Genomic DNA, 18,574 nt, shown 5'->3' with positions numbered 1-18,574 from the left:
TAATTAGTTTTTCTCAAAGATGTTTTTTTTTCTCTCTCAGAGAGAGCATGTGAAAAGTTTCTTCTATTTGTTTAGCTGATGTGATTTGAAAAATACGTTACATTTAAGGAATGGCGCCACAATGCTCAGTGGCGCCAATTGAAAAGCAGCACTGCGCATGCCAATCGGTCCGGTAATCGTGATCGATTGCGGTCGAACATTTAGTTATTGGCGGCAATTTATCAATAGAATTCACATCTCTTTTGTTTTTCACCGCGTTTTTCTTTATTTGGCTCAAGAAAATCTCTTTTAATTGCTATCCGAAAAGCAAAACAATTCATTGTTTATAAAACGAAATGCCTGCTGGCATTATTAAGACACCGAATTCTGGTCGTGGGGCAGGTGGTAACAAAGATGCCAATTCTGCAAAGAAAACTAGATCAGCCGAGGGCAAGGGCTCGGCCACGTCCAGCGGTGGTAAGAAATTGGTCCAGACGCGTCTGCCCTTTAAGCTGATAACACCAGGGACTGGAACTGCGAAAGGAATCGCTGAAGATGGTGCATCCACCACTTCAGCATCATCATTGACTGTGATCGATTTGGATGTCGTAGAGCCGCGCAAGCGCAAATTATCGTATGGCGCGGAGGAGAACGATGATGAAGCCACCGCAAATGGCAACACAAGCGGCAGTGAAGATTCTCTGTTGCGCCGCTCGAACAGCAAAGAGAATCTGGCTGTCGGTGCCACTGCCACTAAGAAAGCCAAGACAGTGGAATCAGAAGCTGAAGCAATGGCCGAAGATGTAATCGCCTTGGATGACGACGATGATAGCGATCCGGCGATTGAAACTGATACTAAAAAACCCAAGCAAAAGGAGCCGACCCAAGTGAAAATACAAATTAAGTTGCCACTTTTGAATAAACGATCGAAGCGTCGCAAATCCCTAAAGATGCCAGAGGAGGAAGCTAAGCCAACAGTCACCAAAGCTGCCGCAGTGGTGGCCAGTGACTCTAGTGATGATATTGAAGAATTGGCTGAAGAATTAAATCCCCAAAAGAAGCAAAAAGTCGCGGAAACTTCAAAGGCCCAGGAGGCGAAGAAGAGCAAGCGAAAGAAGGACAGCGAAGATACGAAGAAATCTAAAGAGCCGCCCCAAAGCAAAAACACCGAAAAACCAAAGGAAGGGACTCCCGAAAATGTGGAACAATCGGAGGTTCAGCTAGTGTCCAGCAGTGAGAGTGAGTCCAACCTTCCCTCTAATACAGATCAGGAAATGGATGTTGACGACACAGAGACTGTAAATAAAATCACACCCGAAAAAGAGAAACCTTCGCGGAAAAGCATTCCACAAGTTGCATCTGTTGCTGCTGCTGCTGGTGGTAGTGAATCTAAAAAACAGGACAATCTTACACCCAAACAGCAGCGTCTACTAGAGCAACGACGCAAGGCACGGGAGGAGAAGGAGCAAAAGCTGCAGGAAGAGCGAAGACTTAAGCAGGAGGAGAAGGAGCAACGGGAACAGCAAAAGAAACTGGAACGTGACCAGAAAGAGGAGCAGCGGCGCAAGGAACGAGATGAAAAGGAGGAACAACGCCGCAAAGAACGCGAGGAGAGGGAACGCAAACGCCAAGCCGAGATGGACAGCAAGAACGAGGAAAAACGCAAACGTAACGAGGCCAAGGAAGAGATTCAACGCAAAAAAGATGAAGATCGTCGTCGCAAAGAGCAAGAGAAAGAGGAGGCCGAACAAAAGAAAAAACGGGCAGCCGAATCCTTCAGCAAATTCTTTGTCCAAAAACAAACACCCAATGGAGAAGGCGGCACCAACTGTCCCGAGGCCGAGCAGAATAGCTGTGACAGTAATGGCCATCAAATTGGCGGTACCAATAGCCAACAGTTACTAGCCTTTCGACCCTTCCAGGTGAAGGACGACATGGTAATGGCACCCGTGACAAGAGCCATCATAGATTCACCACAACGGAAACAATTGGATGGACTCTTTCGTCGGGATGACGATGCGGACGATGATGAAGATGAAAAAACGATTGGACGCTCTAAGCGTCCTTCAAAAGGTCAGCTTTATCTTAGTGAATTAAGTCTGGGCAAGCACAAGGCTCTTAAGACCCAGCGTGATGCCCGCTTGGAAAGACGTACCAAAGATGAGGAGGAATATGATGATGTACAGATCATAGGTAAGACACATAATATCCCCATCCATCTATCATTTAATAATTTATACATTCCCACAGACGATTTGGATACTGGAGCCGGCATGATGCCCATTGTGGAGGATCAATCCAAGCAACTGCCTCGAATGAGAGCCAAATATTTACACTTTGCCGATAATCGTCGTCCGCCCTATTATGGTACATGGCGCAAAACCACAAAGACCATTTCCGCCCGTCGCCCCTTGGCCCAAGATAAGGTAAAAATCGAAGAACTTTTTATCAATCAAACATCTCAATAACATATGCTCTTCCTTTAGCTTCATTTTGATTACGATCTCGACTCGGATTGCGAATGGGAGGAGGAAGAACCAGGCGAATCACTGAGTGCCAGCGAAGATGAAAAGGAAAAGGAGTCCGAAGAGGAGTCTGAAGAGGAATACAATGAATGGTATGTGCCGCATGGCCATCTCAGCGATGAGGAGCTTCAAAACGACGGTGAAATGGAAGATGGCAATACGAGAGAGGCCCAAAAGGCTAAGTTGCAGGTGCTGCAACAGGAATTCGCCCAGGAAATGAAGAAGCAAACGAAAAAGATTAAGCCCCGTCTCCTCGGACCTGTGTGGCTGGACGAGAATGGTAAAATGTCGCAGTTATATCCAGCCTGTTTTGCCCAGACCATCGAAATGTATGGCTGCTGGCAGCTAGAACCACTCACTCTTGAGCCGCCACCCGAACCTCAACGCGAGGAAGAGACAACAAATCCATTGAACATTTTGCAATTGGATACGCCGCGCATCCAGCAGCTGATAAGACTGGTTCACGGCAATCGCAATTCAAAAGTATTTCTAATATCTGAATTTTTGGAGTATCTCAAAGGTCCTCTGCAGGAAGAGGCCGGCACACCACAGCAATATCAGTTGCCCTCGAAAAGTGTTCTACGTGAAAAGTTTGATGAATTGGCCACCTGGCAGCCAATTGAATTGACTAATTCATCCGAAACTCCGGTAACTAATGGCAACAATGCTGCCAGCGCTAAAAAGCTGAAGAAACCCAAGAAGCGACTCTGCTGGGTTGTGCCCGAGGATATGCTTGAAAAATATGATCTGAAAGCCTTGACCCTGCAAAATGAATGGAGCTATGCCCTAACTCCGAAAGTCAAACAAGGCGCCGCCGATACATCGATACGTGATATCTCTATGCAAGATGAGTCGACACCGCCGGCTCCTCTTCCGCCACTGCCATCCTCTGTTTCTGAAGAAACTGTAGAATCATCACCGAAAACAGCAAACCCAAAAGCCGGAGGATCACAAAAGAAACGTGCTCCTCTGCTAATGTCCGTTCCCAGGGATCAGCCAATTCATGGGCCAACAAAAAATGCCCTCATCAGTCGATATCTGAGGCGACAGAGTGATGCCAAGGCCGCCAAAACGGATAAGTCCGATCAGCAGCAAGGGGACGATGTCGTCGAACTCTCCGATTAGAGATTAGAATATAATATTTAAATTATATATATAAATGTATGGCTCACACATACATACATATAAAAATTCCTATAATTTTTTTTTTTTTGTGTAAGTCTGTTCGTTATACTTATATATATATATATGCACATATGTATGTGTGTGTGTGAGCCAGAAGCCTTTAAATTTCCCCATTCTTCTTTGTTAAGTGAACTATACAATTTTTAGATAAACTTGATTATATACATATTTATAAATATATACATATACGCCAAGGGTTTTTTTTCTCTATTTCATAAACTAACATTTAGTTATAGTATAACATATTAATATTAATATACATATATTAACAATATGCACAAGTCGATATTAGTAATGGGCTAAATGCAGTTCAACGTGCTTAAAGTAAATTAAAAGTTTTATTCAACATTTTTGTTGCTGTTTCATTATTTTAAACTCGGATATAATCTTTCTTTGCTTATCAAAAGTAAAATTTGGATATGAAACCTTTCGAAACTTGAATATCTGTGGAAAAAGTTGCTTCTTATAAATGTCTTAAGTCAAACTGTTCTCATTCTTACTTTAAACTGTTCCTGCCTACATATGGGATGTATTATTTCGCTTCCAATGAATGACTTTTTAAGGATAGAGACTTGCTTTAATCTCAGTTTACTTACTTAACTTGAAATTTCCTTTGATTGCCTCTTCCTCTAAAAATCTTCAAATGACATAAAACAATTTTCAAATTATTTTTACAACTTTGTTTTGTTTTTATTTTCTTTAATATTTTATAAATTTTTTTTTGCTCTCTGTTTTAATTTTTGTTTCTTTTCGGTTTTTAAATAATTTAATTATTAAATATACATTTAGTTAATATGCCCAAATGACGACAGAACCAAACAAAAAATACATACAAAAAAAAAAAAAAACGAAAATTAAATTTTCATTTGAATTTCCCCAATTAAAATTGGAATGCAAATTCAAATATTGCTGAAAAGTATTTTGTATATTGTTGCACAAGTGTTTGTTAGTTAAATTTCTATAGTTTTGTGGGTTGTGGACTCTTTAAAAACGTGAACATGGACGTGAACTGTTGTTTTTGTTTTGGTTTTTTGTGTTATTTTTAATAAGTTGCATAATTTCTTTATGATAATTGTATATATATGTATATATCTACGGTTTTAATCGTTGTTTTTGCTCCTATAGTCTGTCTAAAAAAAATTGTCTGTTGGTGTTTGAAATATTGATTGATTGATTTGCAAATCGCTTAAAAACAGATTTCGTTTGTTTCTTCCCACTTCCCTGCTCCATCCACATTATCTTTGTACCCCTTTAACCCTTTTTCGTTCTTCTACACTCTGGTCTAACCTTTGAAAGTTCGCTAAGCTAACTAATTGTAAGATTCTATTCCCCTAAAAGACAAAAAAAAAAAAACCCCAAAACAAAAATTGCAAGATTAATCGCCGCTCTCATAAAACAAAACAAAAAACAACAAAAAAAATATATAATTGAATGCAAATAAGAGTTGAAGTTATTTTTGAAATAACCAACTAGCTATCTAAGTTCACAAAGAGTTCAATTGAGGGCCTGAGCAGGCGATAAAACCTACAATGTTGATTATACCAGTTCATCGTATATGTATATAGATATACATGCACGTAGCGTTTATATTATATATAATAAGGCAAATATATGACGAGGGTCAAAGTTGAATTTAGTGTAGAATGTAAAATAATCAAATGAACAAATTGCTAAGCGAGTAGAGAATATAAAGTGCATATATATGTATATGTATGTCGGTGTATTGTCAGAAACCAGTCGTTGTATATAATTGGAGTTTATCTGTGTTTGTGTTAATGTGTATGTGTGTGTGTGGTTTTAAAATTTGAGCGAGAAAGCGAACGCAACAAAAGTAGCACAGAAAATTTGATTTAAGTACTTAAGATGTAAGTTCAAGTCATTTACAAAGTTAAGTTTTTCATTTAGGTATGTGTATGTGTGTGTGTGTGTGTTTTGTTTGTTTATGTATGTGATAAGCGTTTTGTTGTTAATTTTTTCCTCAAATTTGTTATTTGTTTTTCTTTTCTTTCTTTTTTTTGGTCGCCTTTTCTTTTTGTTTCTTGTCTTTTATAATTATTTCCGTTGTTGGATCATTATTCCTTGTTTACTTGGTCGTCATTCTCAGTTGCCTTGTCCTGTTCGATGGAACGTCAGGGCAACAATAATGGCCGAAAATAGGCACGACAGAATATCGTTGATGCCGATGGCGGCAAATCCTGATTACGATAATACATATTACATTCACGTTCCGTTAACTTATCGAATACCGCCGCATATTCACGATGGAATGTGGCCAAATCGACATTCGTTCGCCCGATGGCCGTTAGGGCCAAGAAGAGGATATCCCGATAGAAGGAATGCGAGCGCTCCACTCCGTTGCTCTTCAATTTGTGTCGTTCGTTGGCCAAACGTTTCAATGGCGTAGCCAGATCATTGCATCGTATGGCCGATATAATTTGCTGAATAACGCTAATGAAGAAAACATGAAGAATAAGACATTTTTTCCTACAGGAAACCTATGTATATAGTGTGCTTACTTCTTGTTCAGCTGCGCCTGATCGGTCAGTAGAGCCTTGATCAGGGGACTCGTTGGCTGTGTCTCACGGTACAGAATATACATAGGCGGACCACTGGCCTCGCTATGCAAATTGAGATTATCCCACAGGCATTGAATGTGAACAGTTTTTACCTTGGTCAATGGATCAATTTCCTCAGCATCGATCTGAAATTTGAAATGAATCTCAAAATGGAATTCTGTTTTGTTTAATAATCTGCGATTTTGCTTACCGGTGTCGGTAGACAAAGCTCCGGCAAATGGGTTTTGCTTTCGATGCGCTCCATAAGCCATAATAGATTCCAATAGATGATCGGATGCTCGTCAACAAATTCGGGCTTTATCAATGCCAAGTCGCCCTCTTGTGTGAGTATATTCTCCAATTCTTTGCGCAAGACCAATGGATTCAAATACGGAACTGTAAGACTGGACTTTGGACTGGCTTTCTCTTCGCCTTCTCCACCCGCCCCGCCACTGCCGACGGCATCGTCCTGGCCAACGTCCTGTCGTGCTATCTGAACACTAAGGAAGGGCACAGTCAGCTTATTACATGCATGACATGTTGTATTCAGATTGGAGTCTTCAGCTGTCCAACCGCTCATGATCTCCTCGTCATAGACAAGGACTGAGCAATTGTGGCATTGCGAGCAGGTTGTCAATTGAATGAGAACATCGCAATCCTCAGTTCGATCGCTAGCGCACTGCAAACAAAGAATATACACATATACAAATCATTGTCAAGAATCTTGTGGGGGAGGGAGGCTCGTTTCGCTTACATCGACTGTGGGGCTGTACAGATTATCGGGCAACGCAGGAAACGCATGCATATGTAAGGCACCTGTCGAACTATTCTCGCCCAGAGGCACCAGATTGTTGTAGCTGGATTTACGTGATTCGCTCAAACGTCCCCAGGGATCTAGATCACTGGAAACTCGTCTCAGTTTGCCCTCTTCATAGCCAATGCCAGTGCCCGAATCGTGCTCCTCCTGATCGTGCTGCTGATGATGATGATGCTGCTGGTGATGATGATGGTGGTGATGATGATGCGGATGCTGATGGTGTCCATTATTCGTCTTAACCGGCGAATTCGCCGATGATATGGCTCCCTTGATCTCATCAAATTTTCCCCTCAATGAATTGGCCGCATATTTTATGCTACTCAGGCTTCCCTGAATAAGTTCATTCGATTTTTTGCCCGTCAAACTAGGACTAAAAAAAGGAAAGTGAAAAGGAAAGAGAAATCGTATGCAATTATTATACATATTGTCGAAGTACCAATAAATTAAACAAATATTTATGATTATGGACCGTGATGGTGTTGCGTGCATTAGTGCTTGGATGGAATGGCCAAGTGGAAGATCGATCAGTTTTTTGTGAGTTTTTTTTTTTTTTTTTTTTTTGATTTTTTAAATGTTACAAAATTTGGTCATATTGGCTTGTATCAAACCTTGAATTTGCCCGCCACCAACAGGAGTTTAAACATTTGTGTGTGTGTGTGTGTTTAAGTGTGTGTTTATTCTTTGATCTGCCTGTTAACTTTAGATAATATCTATATAGTCCTATAACTTATATAATAATCAATCTCGCAAAGTCAATACAAATTAAAGTAAACGAATACATTCAAAACTGAACTCATATTTGAATGCAAATAATTTAGTTATTCGAAAGCTTTTTGAATACATTTGTAATAAAGGAAATCGAAAAAAGGAAGGATAGAATCATTCGAACTCTAAATATTTTCAGTCTTTTGAGTACTCAAAGGTTACGGAATGAATACATGGCCTATTCGAAAACTCACAATAATTATTTGAATTAAACAAAAAGTCATAAAGTAAGCTGTAGCTCTATAACATCATGTATTACAAAATAGCTCTGAGAAATGTAAGCTTTTATATGGGATATAAAAAGGCATTTTATAATGAGAATAAAAACAATGATTCAATAGATAACTTTCTTACATAAGTAAATCGCTTGTGAATTCTGTTTAAATAAATAATTAAGTGGCTAGTTTAAACATTTGAATGCTTCAGTTAAGCTGACTAGCATGACTTTTATCTGATATATTTAATACAAGGAATCCTGTCAATCTACATGGATAAAAACGGAGCACAGCTTCGCAAGGATCTTTATAAATATATGTATATACTATATAGTCTGATATATGGAACAGCATAAAGGCAATTCCTTATACTAATTTAAGAAAGCCTTAAGAATGTTTATTCTCACTTATATGTGTGTGTTTGTGTTGTGTGTGTGTTTGTGTTGTGTGTAAACGATTAATTTGGATTTTATAGGCAATAATTATTACACTTACCTTATGCTCGATATATTTTCTATTATATTGGCGGGCAATTTCAAGTCTTTCTTAAGGGACAATCGTGCGGGTGAATAACGTCTACGATATATATTTATATATACATATATATATATATATATATATATATAAAAGATATATATGGAATTAAAAAAAAAATATCAAAACGGAATACATAAACAACAAAAAAATGGACCAACAAATAATTAAAATGGATTCAGGATAACAGACGAGCCGAGACAGACAGAGAAAGGGAGAGAGAGAAAGAGTGAGAGATAGCAGGTGAGAAAAGAGCGAGAGAGAGAGAGAGAAATAGAAGGTATGGCAGTAAATAAAATAAAATGAGAATTTAAGAAATTGCAGTGTCCTTTGTGTGTGTGTGCGGATGAATGGATAGTTGCGGGGAGCCAATGACGTGTATGGATCGTAGGGTGGATGGGGGGGAAAGGGTACAGGAAACAGCGAATCAAGCCAAGGCGTTGATTGTTGGTGTTGTTTGTGGTGGAGAAGAGGGGAAAAGTTGGGCGGTTGGGCGTGGGGGAATACACATCTAATTACCCGAAAGTGAATTTCAATGAGGAGCCAATATTGGCCAGACTATGCGTGACACCGCTACTGGCCACCGGCATTGTCTCCGAACGGTGCATACTCTTTCCAATTTGCGTTGACTCATCAAAGGTGGCGCTGCGTTGGCCACGAAAGAGAATCGGCTTATCACTATAAAGTGCGCTATTGATCAAGGTGGATGCATTGGATGAATTGGCGTTGCTATTATCTGCTGTCTGTTGAGTGGGAGTGGCAGTCTCCTCCTCATTGAGTGCACCCAGTGGATCGTTTTGCGTAACCGGAGTACGTGGTGAGATTCTGAAAGGAAGACACGGCAATGATTGAGTGTAAGAGAAGTCGAATGGCTGGCCTAACTTACTTAGTTGGACTTTGGACACGCTGTCGTGCTCGCTGAGCGGCCACATGTTCATCCAACTGATCCTCATCGTCGTCCAGTTCTGGCTGTGGCAACTCATCCTCTTCTGCCTCATCGTCATCGTCACCAACATGATAGCCTTTGGTCTTTTCCAGGCCAACAATATTTGTCGGTTTCACATCATCATCATCGTCGTCTTCTTCTTCGTCGTCGACGTCGTCATCCTCGTCTTCATCATCGCCGCCTATGCTCATGATGCCTTGCTTCCTGGGCTGTTGCTGTTGCAACGCCTTATTAATCAGTTCGGCATCTCCACCATAAATTGGAGTATGTGGAGCACTGGATTCGCCTGGTATGAGCAAACCGGCAGCGCTATTAACCACATCCGCCTCGGTGGGTAAAGTGGGTGATTCACTGCCTCCCGTCCCTGTAACCGTTTGCCTTACAATGCTTCCCAGTTTATTGCGCAATCTATCAAATGAGGCGAAATCCAAGAGGCCATGTCCTCCACCGCCTCCGGATCCACCAGCTCCACCGCCTCCCTCGCCAGTGGATGAGGCGAGACTGCTATGCGATTGCCCATCGACAGTTTCCAGCGTACTTAGATTCTGATCCTGTGAGGCACTCAACGATTTGCTACCGACCTTATTGGACTGGGCGGCAGCTGCACGTCGCCGCTTGCCAGCCCTGCGGAATTGGGCGGCACCCATTACCACATTTTTAATGCGATTCCATCGTATTTGGCTGAGAGTGGTGCTATCGCTGGGCCATTGCGATTCCAATACACATCGATTGTAGAAGCCATAGGTCAGGGCATTCGGCTGGACACCAGAACGCTTCATCAGGTAGTGCAGGCGGACGGCCAAAACAGGCAGATTGTGTATGCCACACAGTTGCATCATGATGCGATAGCAGAACTCATCACATGTGATCTTCAATTTGCTTGCCCGGACCAGGACATCGTAGGCAGAGCGCAGAATGTCGTGCTCCTTGCCGGCATGTCGCGTATCCAATACCATCGAGGGCAAAATGAGAAAGTACAGAGAATAGCAGGTGGCCAGTAAATATTTTGACCATGCCTCCGGATGCTGTTGGCAACGACTGGCCATTTTCTGTGACAACTTAATCTCATGCTTGGTACGCCGTGCTATGGGTGAGCCCGGCGATAGCGAGGCATTCAGTTGGAGTTGCAGAAACTTGGATAATGCTGTCTTTCGATTGCTCTGCAACAGTTCTGGTTGTAGGGTGAAATTCGTATAATTGTAGGCACAGACACCGTTCCCATTTCCATTTCCACTGCCAGTTGCTGCTGCTGGCGAGACACTGTCCGGGGGAAATATATATTTGGTACGTTCACTACTCTGACCCATGTCCCAATCAACCAAATGCAATTGAGCCGGCGTCTCATCATAGCTGCCAACCTTCTCGGCGCATTCGTCAAAGAAACTCAAGCCATGATCACCATCCGAGACAAAGGAGCGTTCCTCAATGAATCGTATAAACATTTGTGTCTTCATCAACAGATCAAAGAATTTCTGATGCGACTGCGAAATACAAAAAAAAGAGAGGGGATTAAATGAGTTTAAGCCAAGTGTTTTATTGGGAGGCAACTCTTACCTTATCACGTGATCTCAGGAAAGCCTTGTGCTGGAACAAAGCATTCGGATCTGTGGCACCCACTGAGGGTGCCTTCGATATGGGTACCAAGTAATCGCGATATCCACGCAATATAGATGCCATAAAGAGTAGAAATGCTTCTTGAATGTGCTGCTCCAACACCAACTAGAAATCATTTAAAATTCCTATTAATTTCCAATTACTTTTTGATTTCTTTCACCTCTCACCTCACGTTTCCGTTTGCGTATATCACGATCCAGGCTATTGGTTGAATCATGTGTAATTGGTTTGACAATTTCCAATTCCGTCAGCGTCTGACGCAACAATCGAGCAGCTCGCTTGGGCAATAGTTTAGGCGTTAAATGTCTCTGCGATTCGCACAGCTGCAGATAGGGAGAGAGATCAAGAGGATTATTTAGAATTTACATAAAATCAAGCTAGTCCCTCAACGTACGCTTATGTTATTCGTGTCCAAATCGATGCAGGTAACATCTGTGGGCGGTTCATATAGATCAAAGAAACGTGAATCCACACCAATTAGATATGGCAATGGAGCATGCAACACTTCAGCCAAACCCAATGGACATAATGGTATATAAGGACATTGCCATTTAAAGGGAAATAACAGGGAAACAATGGCCTCGGCCACAGCAGTCAATGTTGCGGGTCTAAAAGAATAAACCAACTATATACAACCATTTCATACTTTACATCATAGAATCTCCCACCTCAACGAATGGATAAGTATTTTCTGTTCGGTCAGCGCTAGTAACAGGACATGCAAACAGTTATCCGTGCCCAGATTTTGTAGAAGCATATAGAAACCAGCACCACTTCGTGGCAATGGTGAATCTTCTGGTTGGGTTAACAATATTCGATCCTTTGGTTCGCTCGATAGCTGTAGATGAATGCTGGGTGCCGGGAAAGGCACCTCATCCAACAGTTGGGTTATATAGCGTTCCACCGGAATGGGTATATTGACGCCATACAATACCATGCGCTAGAAAAACAAATAAAGCAATCGTGTAGTTTAAAGAAAACTCTTAGAAATAAGCTATTTACATGCAAATATTTCAGCCATTTATCGAAGGTATCGCCAAATGGATGATGCGATAGCAAGCAAATAGCCTTGATCATATGGAGAGAATGCTGGCTAGCGAATTCCTCATCCCAGCCCAATAGTTCGCGCTGCTCCGTCGACAAGTTTGACTCACTATGGACAACAACAAATTGGATAAGATCAATCAATCAATTAAGCAATTCAATTCAATTGAAACTCACTCAAAATCCTCATAGAAGGTCAATGCCGAACCGTATACCTTATAGGTACCATCACTGACGGTCAGGACAAAAGTACTAAAGACTGGACTGATCGGTTTCCGTTTATCTGTGCCATTCACGTGTGGCCAGGCCTCTAGCGAGGCACCCATGGGCAGGCAAAAGAGCGGCACACTTGGGCATAAATTCAATGGGAAATCATTGTGATCGATTGTGGGATATCGTAGCAAGATCTCCGGCTTATAGCTAATATGCTTGGGACGGTACATGGACTTTTTATAACACAAATACACATCACTACCCATATAGCCTTTATTCAGGGTCTTGTAGATGAGGCAAAAGGCATGCGGTGCACGTTCCCCCTTGCTCTGGACAATGACACAGAGTTCGGTGACCACTAGTTCATTGCAGGGCATATCGGCCCGTGCTCGACGATATGTGAGAAATGTTTTGGCCGATGAATTATTCACATTGGCCACGCGACCACCCGGAGTTTCGGCCACAATTTCCGCATCGGACATGATACGTTCATGGCCATCATAAAGGACACCTGAAGCACACAGAGCAAATGAATTGGATAAGAATTGAATGTTCATGGTCATTAATTTCCCACTTACCTATATCCACCAGTGGTGGTCGATCTTTACCACGCCGGAAATATATATAACATTCGGTTGTTCTCACAGAGCCATGATTAAGATTTGCTGGCAAACCAGTTGGTGTATATTCAAGTAGCTCGTAACCCTCTGGTATCTCCTCCCCGAGCAATGGATAAAATACACCGATATCTGTGATCGGTTCGATTGTATTTGCTGCCCTCAATCTACCCGAATCATTGAAGATATTATCTTGCAGCAATTGTGGTTGCTCGGGCATGCCAGCTACCACAAAATAGTCGGCAATCCGTTTCTCCTCCATCGTCGGTTGAGGTCGATGTCTCGTCTACTTCTTCTTCTTCAGTTGGGGCCCCAATTCGGGGGAACTAAAAATTAACAGAGACCATCAATTGAATATATGTTTGTAAGTACGTACATATATGCTAGTATCTATGACTTATGTGCCAACAGCAGAACACAGAAGACACCTTCCAAGAGATAAGATAATTATGCAATAATCAATAAGGGCAAATGTGGGGGAAATATCTACTGTAACTCTAGACTAAGATAAGTGTGTTTAAAATTAACTTGGAACTTCCAAACTATATATGTATATATACATATACAATCAGCTGATTCTAATGGAGAAGTTTCAAATAAAGGTTTCAATTAATGAATCATTTTTGATCTGTCACAGGAGACGATTGTTCACTGTTTACAAATCCTCACTGTAATTTAAACAACTGGGTTTTTAGACGGAGAAGCGGGATGGGGAGTCTTTGTTCTGATTTGCGCGCAAATAATAATACACAAATCTTTGTTTACATTGTCGTCGTCGTTTTGCGGGTCTTTTTAGAACTCCTATCGCTGCTCCAAGCCACGCCTTTAACTTGATAAACTTGGAATCAAATTAATAAACATTAAGCTACATATGTAGTTATTTCCTTTCCTTGTGTGTGTGTGTCTGTGTGTGCGTGTGTGTTTAATGGAATCCCAATTTAGATTGTCGCGGTCGTCGTTGTCGCAGTTGATTTTGTTGTTGCCTTTGGACTTTGCGTTGCGCTGCGTTGCTTTAGCTTCGATTCTTTTATTTGTACTGTGTTTTATGTTTTATTATGCTTGGCCGCAAACAATACAACACAAACAACAACAACAACAACAAGAAACAAAAACAAGTTCCGCACGATGATTCAACTTCCTCTGCTTCCGTTTAAACTTTGCTGTTGCCACTACCCCCCTCACCGTACAAACACACAAATGTTGCTGAAAGGGTGTCGGCGGCGCGGGGCAAGTTAGTGGGGAGGCCAATTGAGTTGACGGCTTTTGTGTTGTTGTTGTCGTTGCTTGTGCTGCTGCTAACAATGTTGCTGTTGCCTTCTGGCCATGGGCTTTTGGTTCTTTTGGATTTACAAACTACCTGACTGGATGTAGTACTCACTATTTCTATTGCTACACCCAGATCCTCCTCCGCCTGCTGCTGCTGCTCCAGGCCCCAAAGTTGGTCTAGAATTTATTGTCAGTTCTACTTATTAATTTTTTCCTTCGTTTTTTTCTCTGAATCTCAACCAGTGCTAGTGCTGGCAGAATAATCGATGGTTATATCGATACTATCGATGGTAGCCACTACCACTGCTTATACAACACTGACCACCTGTGATGCCGCTCTCTTCATTTTCAGCCAACTTACATCGTAATAAATATGCGATGAAATTATTCTGTTTTCACATGCATATTAAAAAAATCAGAAAAAAAAAAAAAAAAGAAAATTGAAACATATTGGGGTAGCTAATCCTATATGTAGATTTCTAATTACTTAATTTGCTATCCGGTAGGCTAGTGTTTTTGGCTTTTTTTGTTGCTGCGAAAAAAAGGCACCACTGGTGGTTTGGCTGACAGTTTCCGCTAGTGTTGGCAAAACATTTTGTTATCGATTCCTTTTTTTTTTGTTGTGGTAAAGAAGGCACCACGATTTTGTTGTTGATGGCTCTCAGTTTTTTTTTAAATAGTTATGCCGCCTACAGCAGAATTAACCAGTGACAGTGACTTAGAGCAGGTGCTAGAGGAGTTCAAATCACGTCAAGAGCGCCGCCTTAGTGTGGGTGACAGCAAGTACACATGCAGTATTAGCGGTTGTGGGGAAAGTTTCAGACGTTTGGATCAATTGGATCGCCATGAATATCATCACACCGGAATCGTAAGTAGACTGTAGGGCAGTTTAATAATATGAATGAAGCAAATCCGTTTTACTTTCTCTTCCCGATTGACATAGAAACGACATGCCTGCTCCTATGAGGGCTGCGACAAGGTTTATTCCATAGTCACCCATTTAAAGCGGCATTTGCGTAGCACTCATGAACGAACCGAGCCGGCGGCCAAGACCATTAAATGCTCCGTAGTCGAGTGCGACAAACTGTTTACATCTTCATCGAATATGCTGCGACATGTACGGGATAATCACGAGTGCCCGCGCGAATATCCCTGCTCTCATTGCCCAAAGAAATTCTCACAGAAACTGAAACTCAAGCGTCACGAGATCCGTGAGCACACCCAAGACTATCCATTCCGGTGTGCGAAATGTCAGCGCGGATTTTATCAACAATGGCAGCAGGAGAGTCATCACAAAACTTGCAAACTCTACACCTGTCCCGAATCCGGCTGCAAAATGGAGTTCGATAAATGGACTATCTACATAAAGCATTGCCGGGACACTTTGCATGGCCGTCGGAAACACAAATGCCAGGACTGCGAACAGACCTACGAAAAGCCCAGCGATCTGAAGCGTCATCGTGAAGTTAAGCATTCCGGGGGAACTGCAAAATCCTTCACATGTCCCGAGCCTAATTGTTCGCGCTCGTATAGCTATGAACGTAATCTCCGCCAGCATCAATTGGCCGCCCACACAGGTCGTCGTTTCGAGTGTCAGGCAGTTGGTTGTAATCGTTGCTTTAGTAGTGCCCAAAATCTGGCCAAACATTTGATAAGAGATCACAAAGAGGGAACAGCGAAGCCAACACCGGAGCAGACCATGATACCTCCCACAAAGAAATCGAAAAATCCTCGCAAACGTCGTCGAGATTGTGGTCAAAGCAAACATTCCCAACTGTCTAAACTGTCAGCTCTACCTCAACTGGACAAGGACACCGAGGAGGCAATTCGTCAACGTGAGATTGGGGTAATGGAGAAGGTAGCTCAAGAGCTAAGCGTAGAACAGCTGCTGCAAGACACTTTGGATGATTTGTAAAATAAATTTCCAAATACTTTTTTGATTTGGTAATTTATTAAACAAGTTTTCATATTGTAACACAAAAGTTTGTAAATGATAGAGGAGGGATGATGAGGATTGGCATCGGGATTGGGAAGAAGTGGATTCCTACAACGAATTGATAATTTTTCGACTGCGCATCTGTTCCATCCATTGGTCATATTGCTGTTGCGGTGTTTGGGGCTCCTGGTAATAATGCACTGGTGGTTCACCCTCCTCCAGGCGGACAAAGTAATGACAATGCTTGTACTCCACATGACCGTAACGACCGCGGGCATGTCGTCGCATGCCCTTAAACACGCGTCCCTTGCCCACAAATGATTCGGCTAGAACAAGTAAATCAGAGAATCAGTGCAACTGAATGGTGGGCCAATGATTTTTGTCTATTCACCTATCCACAAGTTGCTTTTATATTCCACATTGTGATTGTGCACAGCCATTTCTTGGGCCTCCAGTATCGTCTCTCTGACATCTGTGGCTCCCTTTTTTAGAACAAAATTGAGCTGTTTTAAGGCCTCATCAACACTCATGCCTCGAACGAAGGCAGCAATGTACCACATCTTGTCTGGACTGTATTTGATATTACTTCGCATGTGACAAACATACTAGACAAAACAATAAAATAAGCCATAATATGGAATGGGGAGAATAGATTGGTGGAATACTCACAGCCTTGCGCGGCTCTTCATCGTTTTGCTGGGGTGGATGAACTGTTTTGTTGTATTCCAGCCATTTGCGTGGCCCGTGGTTGTTTTTATTCCACTTGGCACACAGCCCACCAGCTCCGGCTGCTGTGTGCAGATCTCGACTAGCGCTGACTGAAGCTTGGCCTACCGTCAGCATGGGATGATGACCTGCAGGAACGACAGCAAGCGACTGTATGGCGTTGCCAGAGCTAGGCTCCAGCAGCGGTCTCGAATGCAGCCTCAGCTGGGATATTTGTCTCAGGACCTTATGCATGTCTGGTGTCGCATACAATTTTATTGAAAAATTATAGAAAACCAGAATTAACACGGTCGCGTAATCTACCAGCAGGCAACCAGGGCTGGGATAAAAAAAGAGTTCACCTATGGCAGCCCTGCACAAATAACTCTAGGTGGCGCCACTAGCTTTGCAAAATGTATTGCCATACCGTGCCATTAACAACAGTTGCCACTTAACAGATGCGAACATGTGCGTAAAGTTAGCCACACTGTTAATGCCGAGTTATCCACAACCCTCTGTTAACCCACTGTTAATTTTTTTGAATTTTTAATTTTCAATTTTTCAGCTATTTATGAACATTTTTGAAAGAAATAAAGTTTAATATTATAAAAAATACATCAATCTACTGTTTTTATTCACTTTTGGGGGATTTCGAATATTCTATATATATACAATTTGTCTATGAAAATGGGTATTTTACGTATTCGTTTAGCACAGCTCCAAAGGCACAGCTCAATGACAATTAAATGCCAGAATTTTCCCCAATTATTCATTTATATCCCCAAGAAATTTCAATAAAAACGTGTGAACAGTTTTCGAGAAAATTGCATTTTTGTTGACTACCCATGTTTTTCCCCATACAAAATATGCCAAAAATATGCGCCAACTTTGACGAGTTGCACAAAATTTCCAAGAACACAGCTCAATGGACATTAAATGCCAGAATGATTAATGGACTTTTAGGAATATGTGCAGAGAGTTTCATTGAGAATGTGTGAACAGTTTTCGAGAAAAATGTAAAAATATATGGGTACTTCGATGAAATAAACATTTTTTGAGCAAAAACAATTCGCCTCAATTTTCTTCTTCTTCCCCTTTTTATTTCGCCATACAAAATATGTCTAAAATATGCGCCAACTTTGGCGAGTTGCACAAAATTTCCAAGAACACAGCTCAATGGACATTAAATGCCAGAATGATCAATGGACTTTTAGAAATATGTGCATAGAATTTCATTGAGAATGTGTGAACAGTTTTCGAGAAAAATGCATAAATATAAGGGTATCTCGAAGATTTAAATTTCGCTCTAGCAATTGCAGTTCGCCGCTCGATTTTGATTTGCTCGACGCAATTTGAGATTCGCCGCTGAGCTCTCTGCTTCTTCCCCCTTTAATTTCGCCATACAAAATATGCCTAAAATATGCGCCAACTTTGGCGAGTTGCACAAAATTTCCAAGAACACAGCTCAATGGACATTAAATGCCAGAATGATCAATGCACTTTTAGAAATATGTGCATAGAATTTCATTGAGAATGTGTGAACAGTTTTCGAGAAAAATGCATAAATATAAGGGTATCTCGAAAATATAAATTTCGCTCTAGCAATTGCAGTTCGCCGCTCGATTTTGATCCGCTCGACGCAATTTGAGATTCGCCGC

At 41.6% G+C, this 18,574-nt stretch overlaps 4 protein-coding genes across 5 annotated transcripts; 2 read left to right on the top strand and 2 right to left on the bottom strand.

Annotated features, from left to right (window-relative positions):
- Nucleotides 1-222: 222 nt before the first annotated feature.
- Nucleotides 223-4,037, top strand: Caf1-180 (Chromatin assembly factor 1, p180 subunit). Its single transcript, XM_068285198.1, has 3 exons — nt 223-2,172; nt 2,230-2,405; nt 2,466-4,037. The coding sequence occupies exons 1-3, from the start codon at nt 336-338 to the stop codon at nt 3,627-3,629; spliced, it is 3,177 nt and encodes a 1,058-aa protein (XP_068141299.1). The 5' UTR covers nt 223-335; the 3' UTR covers nt 3,630-4,037.
- A 556-nt stretch (nt 4,038-4,593) lies between these two features.
- On the bottom strand, nt 4,594-14,540 carry Crag (DENN domain-containing protein Crag). 2 transcript variants are annotated; one of them, XM_068285010.1, is made up of 15 exons: nt 14,388-14,540; nt 12,971-13,335; nt 12,357-12,903; nt 12,138-12,288; nt 11,804-12,075; nt 11,530-11,743; nt 11,303-11,458; nt 11,076-11,240; nt 9,462-11,002; nt 9,095-9,400; nt 8,537-8,617; nt 6,999-7,431; nt 6,456-6,923; nt 6,206-6,390; nt 4,594-6,137 (listed from the first exon to the last, which is right to left on the bottom strand). In XM_068285010.1, the coding sequence occupies exons 2-15, from the start codon at nt 13,269-13,271 to the stop codon at nt 5,819-5,821; spliced, it is 5,139 nt and encodes a 1,712-aa protein (XP_068141111.1). In that variant the 5' UTR covers nt 13,272-13,335; nt 14,388-14,540; the 3' UTR covers nt 4,594-5,818. The 2 variants fall into 2 exon arrangements, with proteins under 2 accessions (XP_068141111.1, XP_068141112.1); XM_068285011.1 differs by lacking the exon at nt 8,537-8,617.
- A 350-nt stretch (nt 14,541-14,890) lies between these two features.
- On the top strand, nt 14,891-16,235 carry LOC137573351 (zinc finger protein 501). Its single transcript, XM_068285278.1, has 2 exons — nt 14,891-15,143; nt 15,219-16,235. Exons 1-2 carry the CDS (start codon nt 14,958-14,960, stop codon nt 16,188-16,190), a joined length of 1,158 nt encoding a protein of 385 aa, XP_068141379.1. The 5' UTR covers nt 14,891-14,957; the 3' UTR covers nt 16,191-16,235.
- On the bottom strand, nt 16,198-17,273 carry mRpL22 (mitochondrial ribosomal protein L22). Its single transcript, XM_068285279.1, has 3 exons — nt 16,881-17,273; nt 16,603-16,816; nt 16,198-16,537 (listed from the first exon to the last, which is right to left on the bottom strand). The coding sequence occupies exons 1-3, from the start codon at nt 17,169-17,171 to the stop codon at nt 16,320-16,322; spliced, it is 723 nt and encodes a 240-aa protein (XP_068141380.1). The 5' UTR covers nt 17,172-17,273; the 3' UTR covers nt 16,198-16,319.
- Between the last annotated feature and the right edge of the window lie 1,301 nt (nt 17,274-18,574).

Source organism: Drosophila tropicalis, unplaced genomic scaffold (genome assembly GCF_018151085.1).
Source record: "Drosophila tropicalis isolate 14030-0801.00 unplaced genomic scaffold, ASM1815108v1 contig_4, whole genome shotgun sequence".
Lineage (NCBI taxonomy): Eukaryota > Metazoa > Arthropoda > Insecta > Diptera > Drosophilidae > Drosophila > Drosophila tropicalis.
This window is presented reverse-complemented; position numbering and strand designations above follow the sequence as displayed.

Excerpts from the sequence above, each read along its gene's own strand:
- LOC137573351 (XM_068285278.1), top strand. The coding sequence starts at position 14,958 with ATGCCGCCTACAGCAGAATTAACCAGTGACAGTGACTTAGAGCAGGTG. Across the intron at positions 15,144-15,218 it reads AATATCATCACACCGGAATC|AAACGACATGCCTGCTCCTA; the intron begins GTAAGTAGACTG and ends CGATTGACATAG.
- Crag (XM_068285010.1), bottom strand. The coding sequence starts at position 13,271 with ATGGAGGAGAAACGGATTGCCGACTATTTTGTGGTAGCTGGCATGCCC. Across the intron at positions 11,003-11,075 it reads TCCTGAGATCACGTGATAAG|TCGCATCAGAAATTCTTTGA; the intron begins GTAAGAGTTGCC and ends TGTATTTCGCAG. Across the intron at positions 6,924-6,998 it reads TGTACAGCCCCACAGTCGAT|TGCGCTAGCGATCGAACTGA; the intron begins GTAAGCGAAACG and ends CTTTGTTTGCAG.
- mRpL22 (XM_068285279.1), bottom strand. The coding sequence starts at position 17,171 with ATGCATAAGGTCCTGAGACAAATATCCCAGCTGAGGCTGCATTCGAGA. Across the intron at positions 16,817-16,880 it reads ATGAAGAGCCGCGCAAGGCT|TATGTTTGTCACATGCGAAG; the intron begins GTGAGTATTCCA and ends TGTTTTGTCTAG. Across the intron at positions 16,538-16,602 it reads TAAAAGCAACTTGTGGATAG|CCGAATCATTTGTGGGCAAG; the intron begins GTGAATAGACAA and ends TACTTGTTCTAG.
- Caf1-180 (XM_068285198.1), top strand. The coding sequence starts at position 336 with ATGCCTGCTGGCATTATTAAGACACCGAATTCTGGTCGTGGGGCAGGT. Across the intron at positions 2,173-2,229 it reads TGATGATGTACAGATCATAG|ACGATTTGGATACTGGAGCC; the intron begins GTAAGACACATA and ends ACATTCCCACAG. Across the intron at positions 2,406-2,465 it reads GCCCCTTGGCCCAAGATAAG|CTTCATTTTGATTACGATCT; the intron begins GTAAAAATCGAA and ends CTCTTCCTTTAG.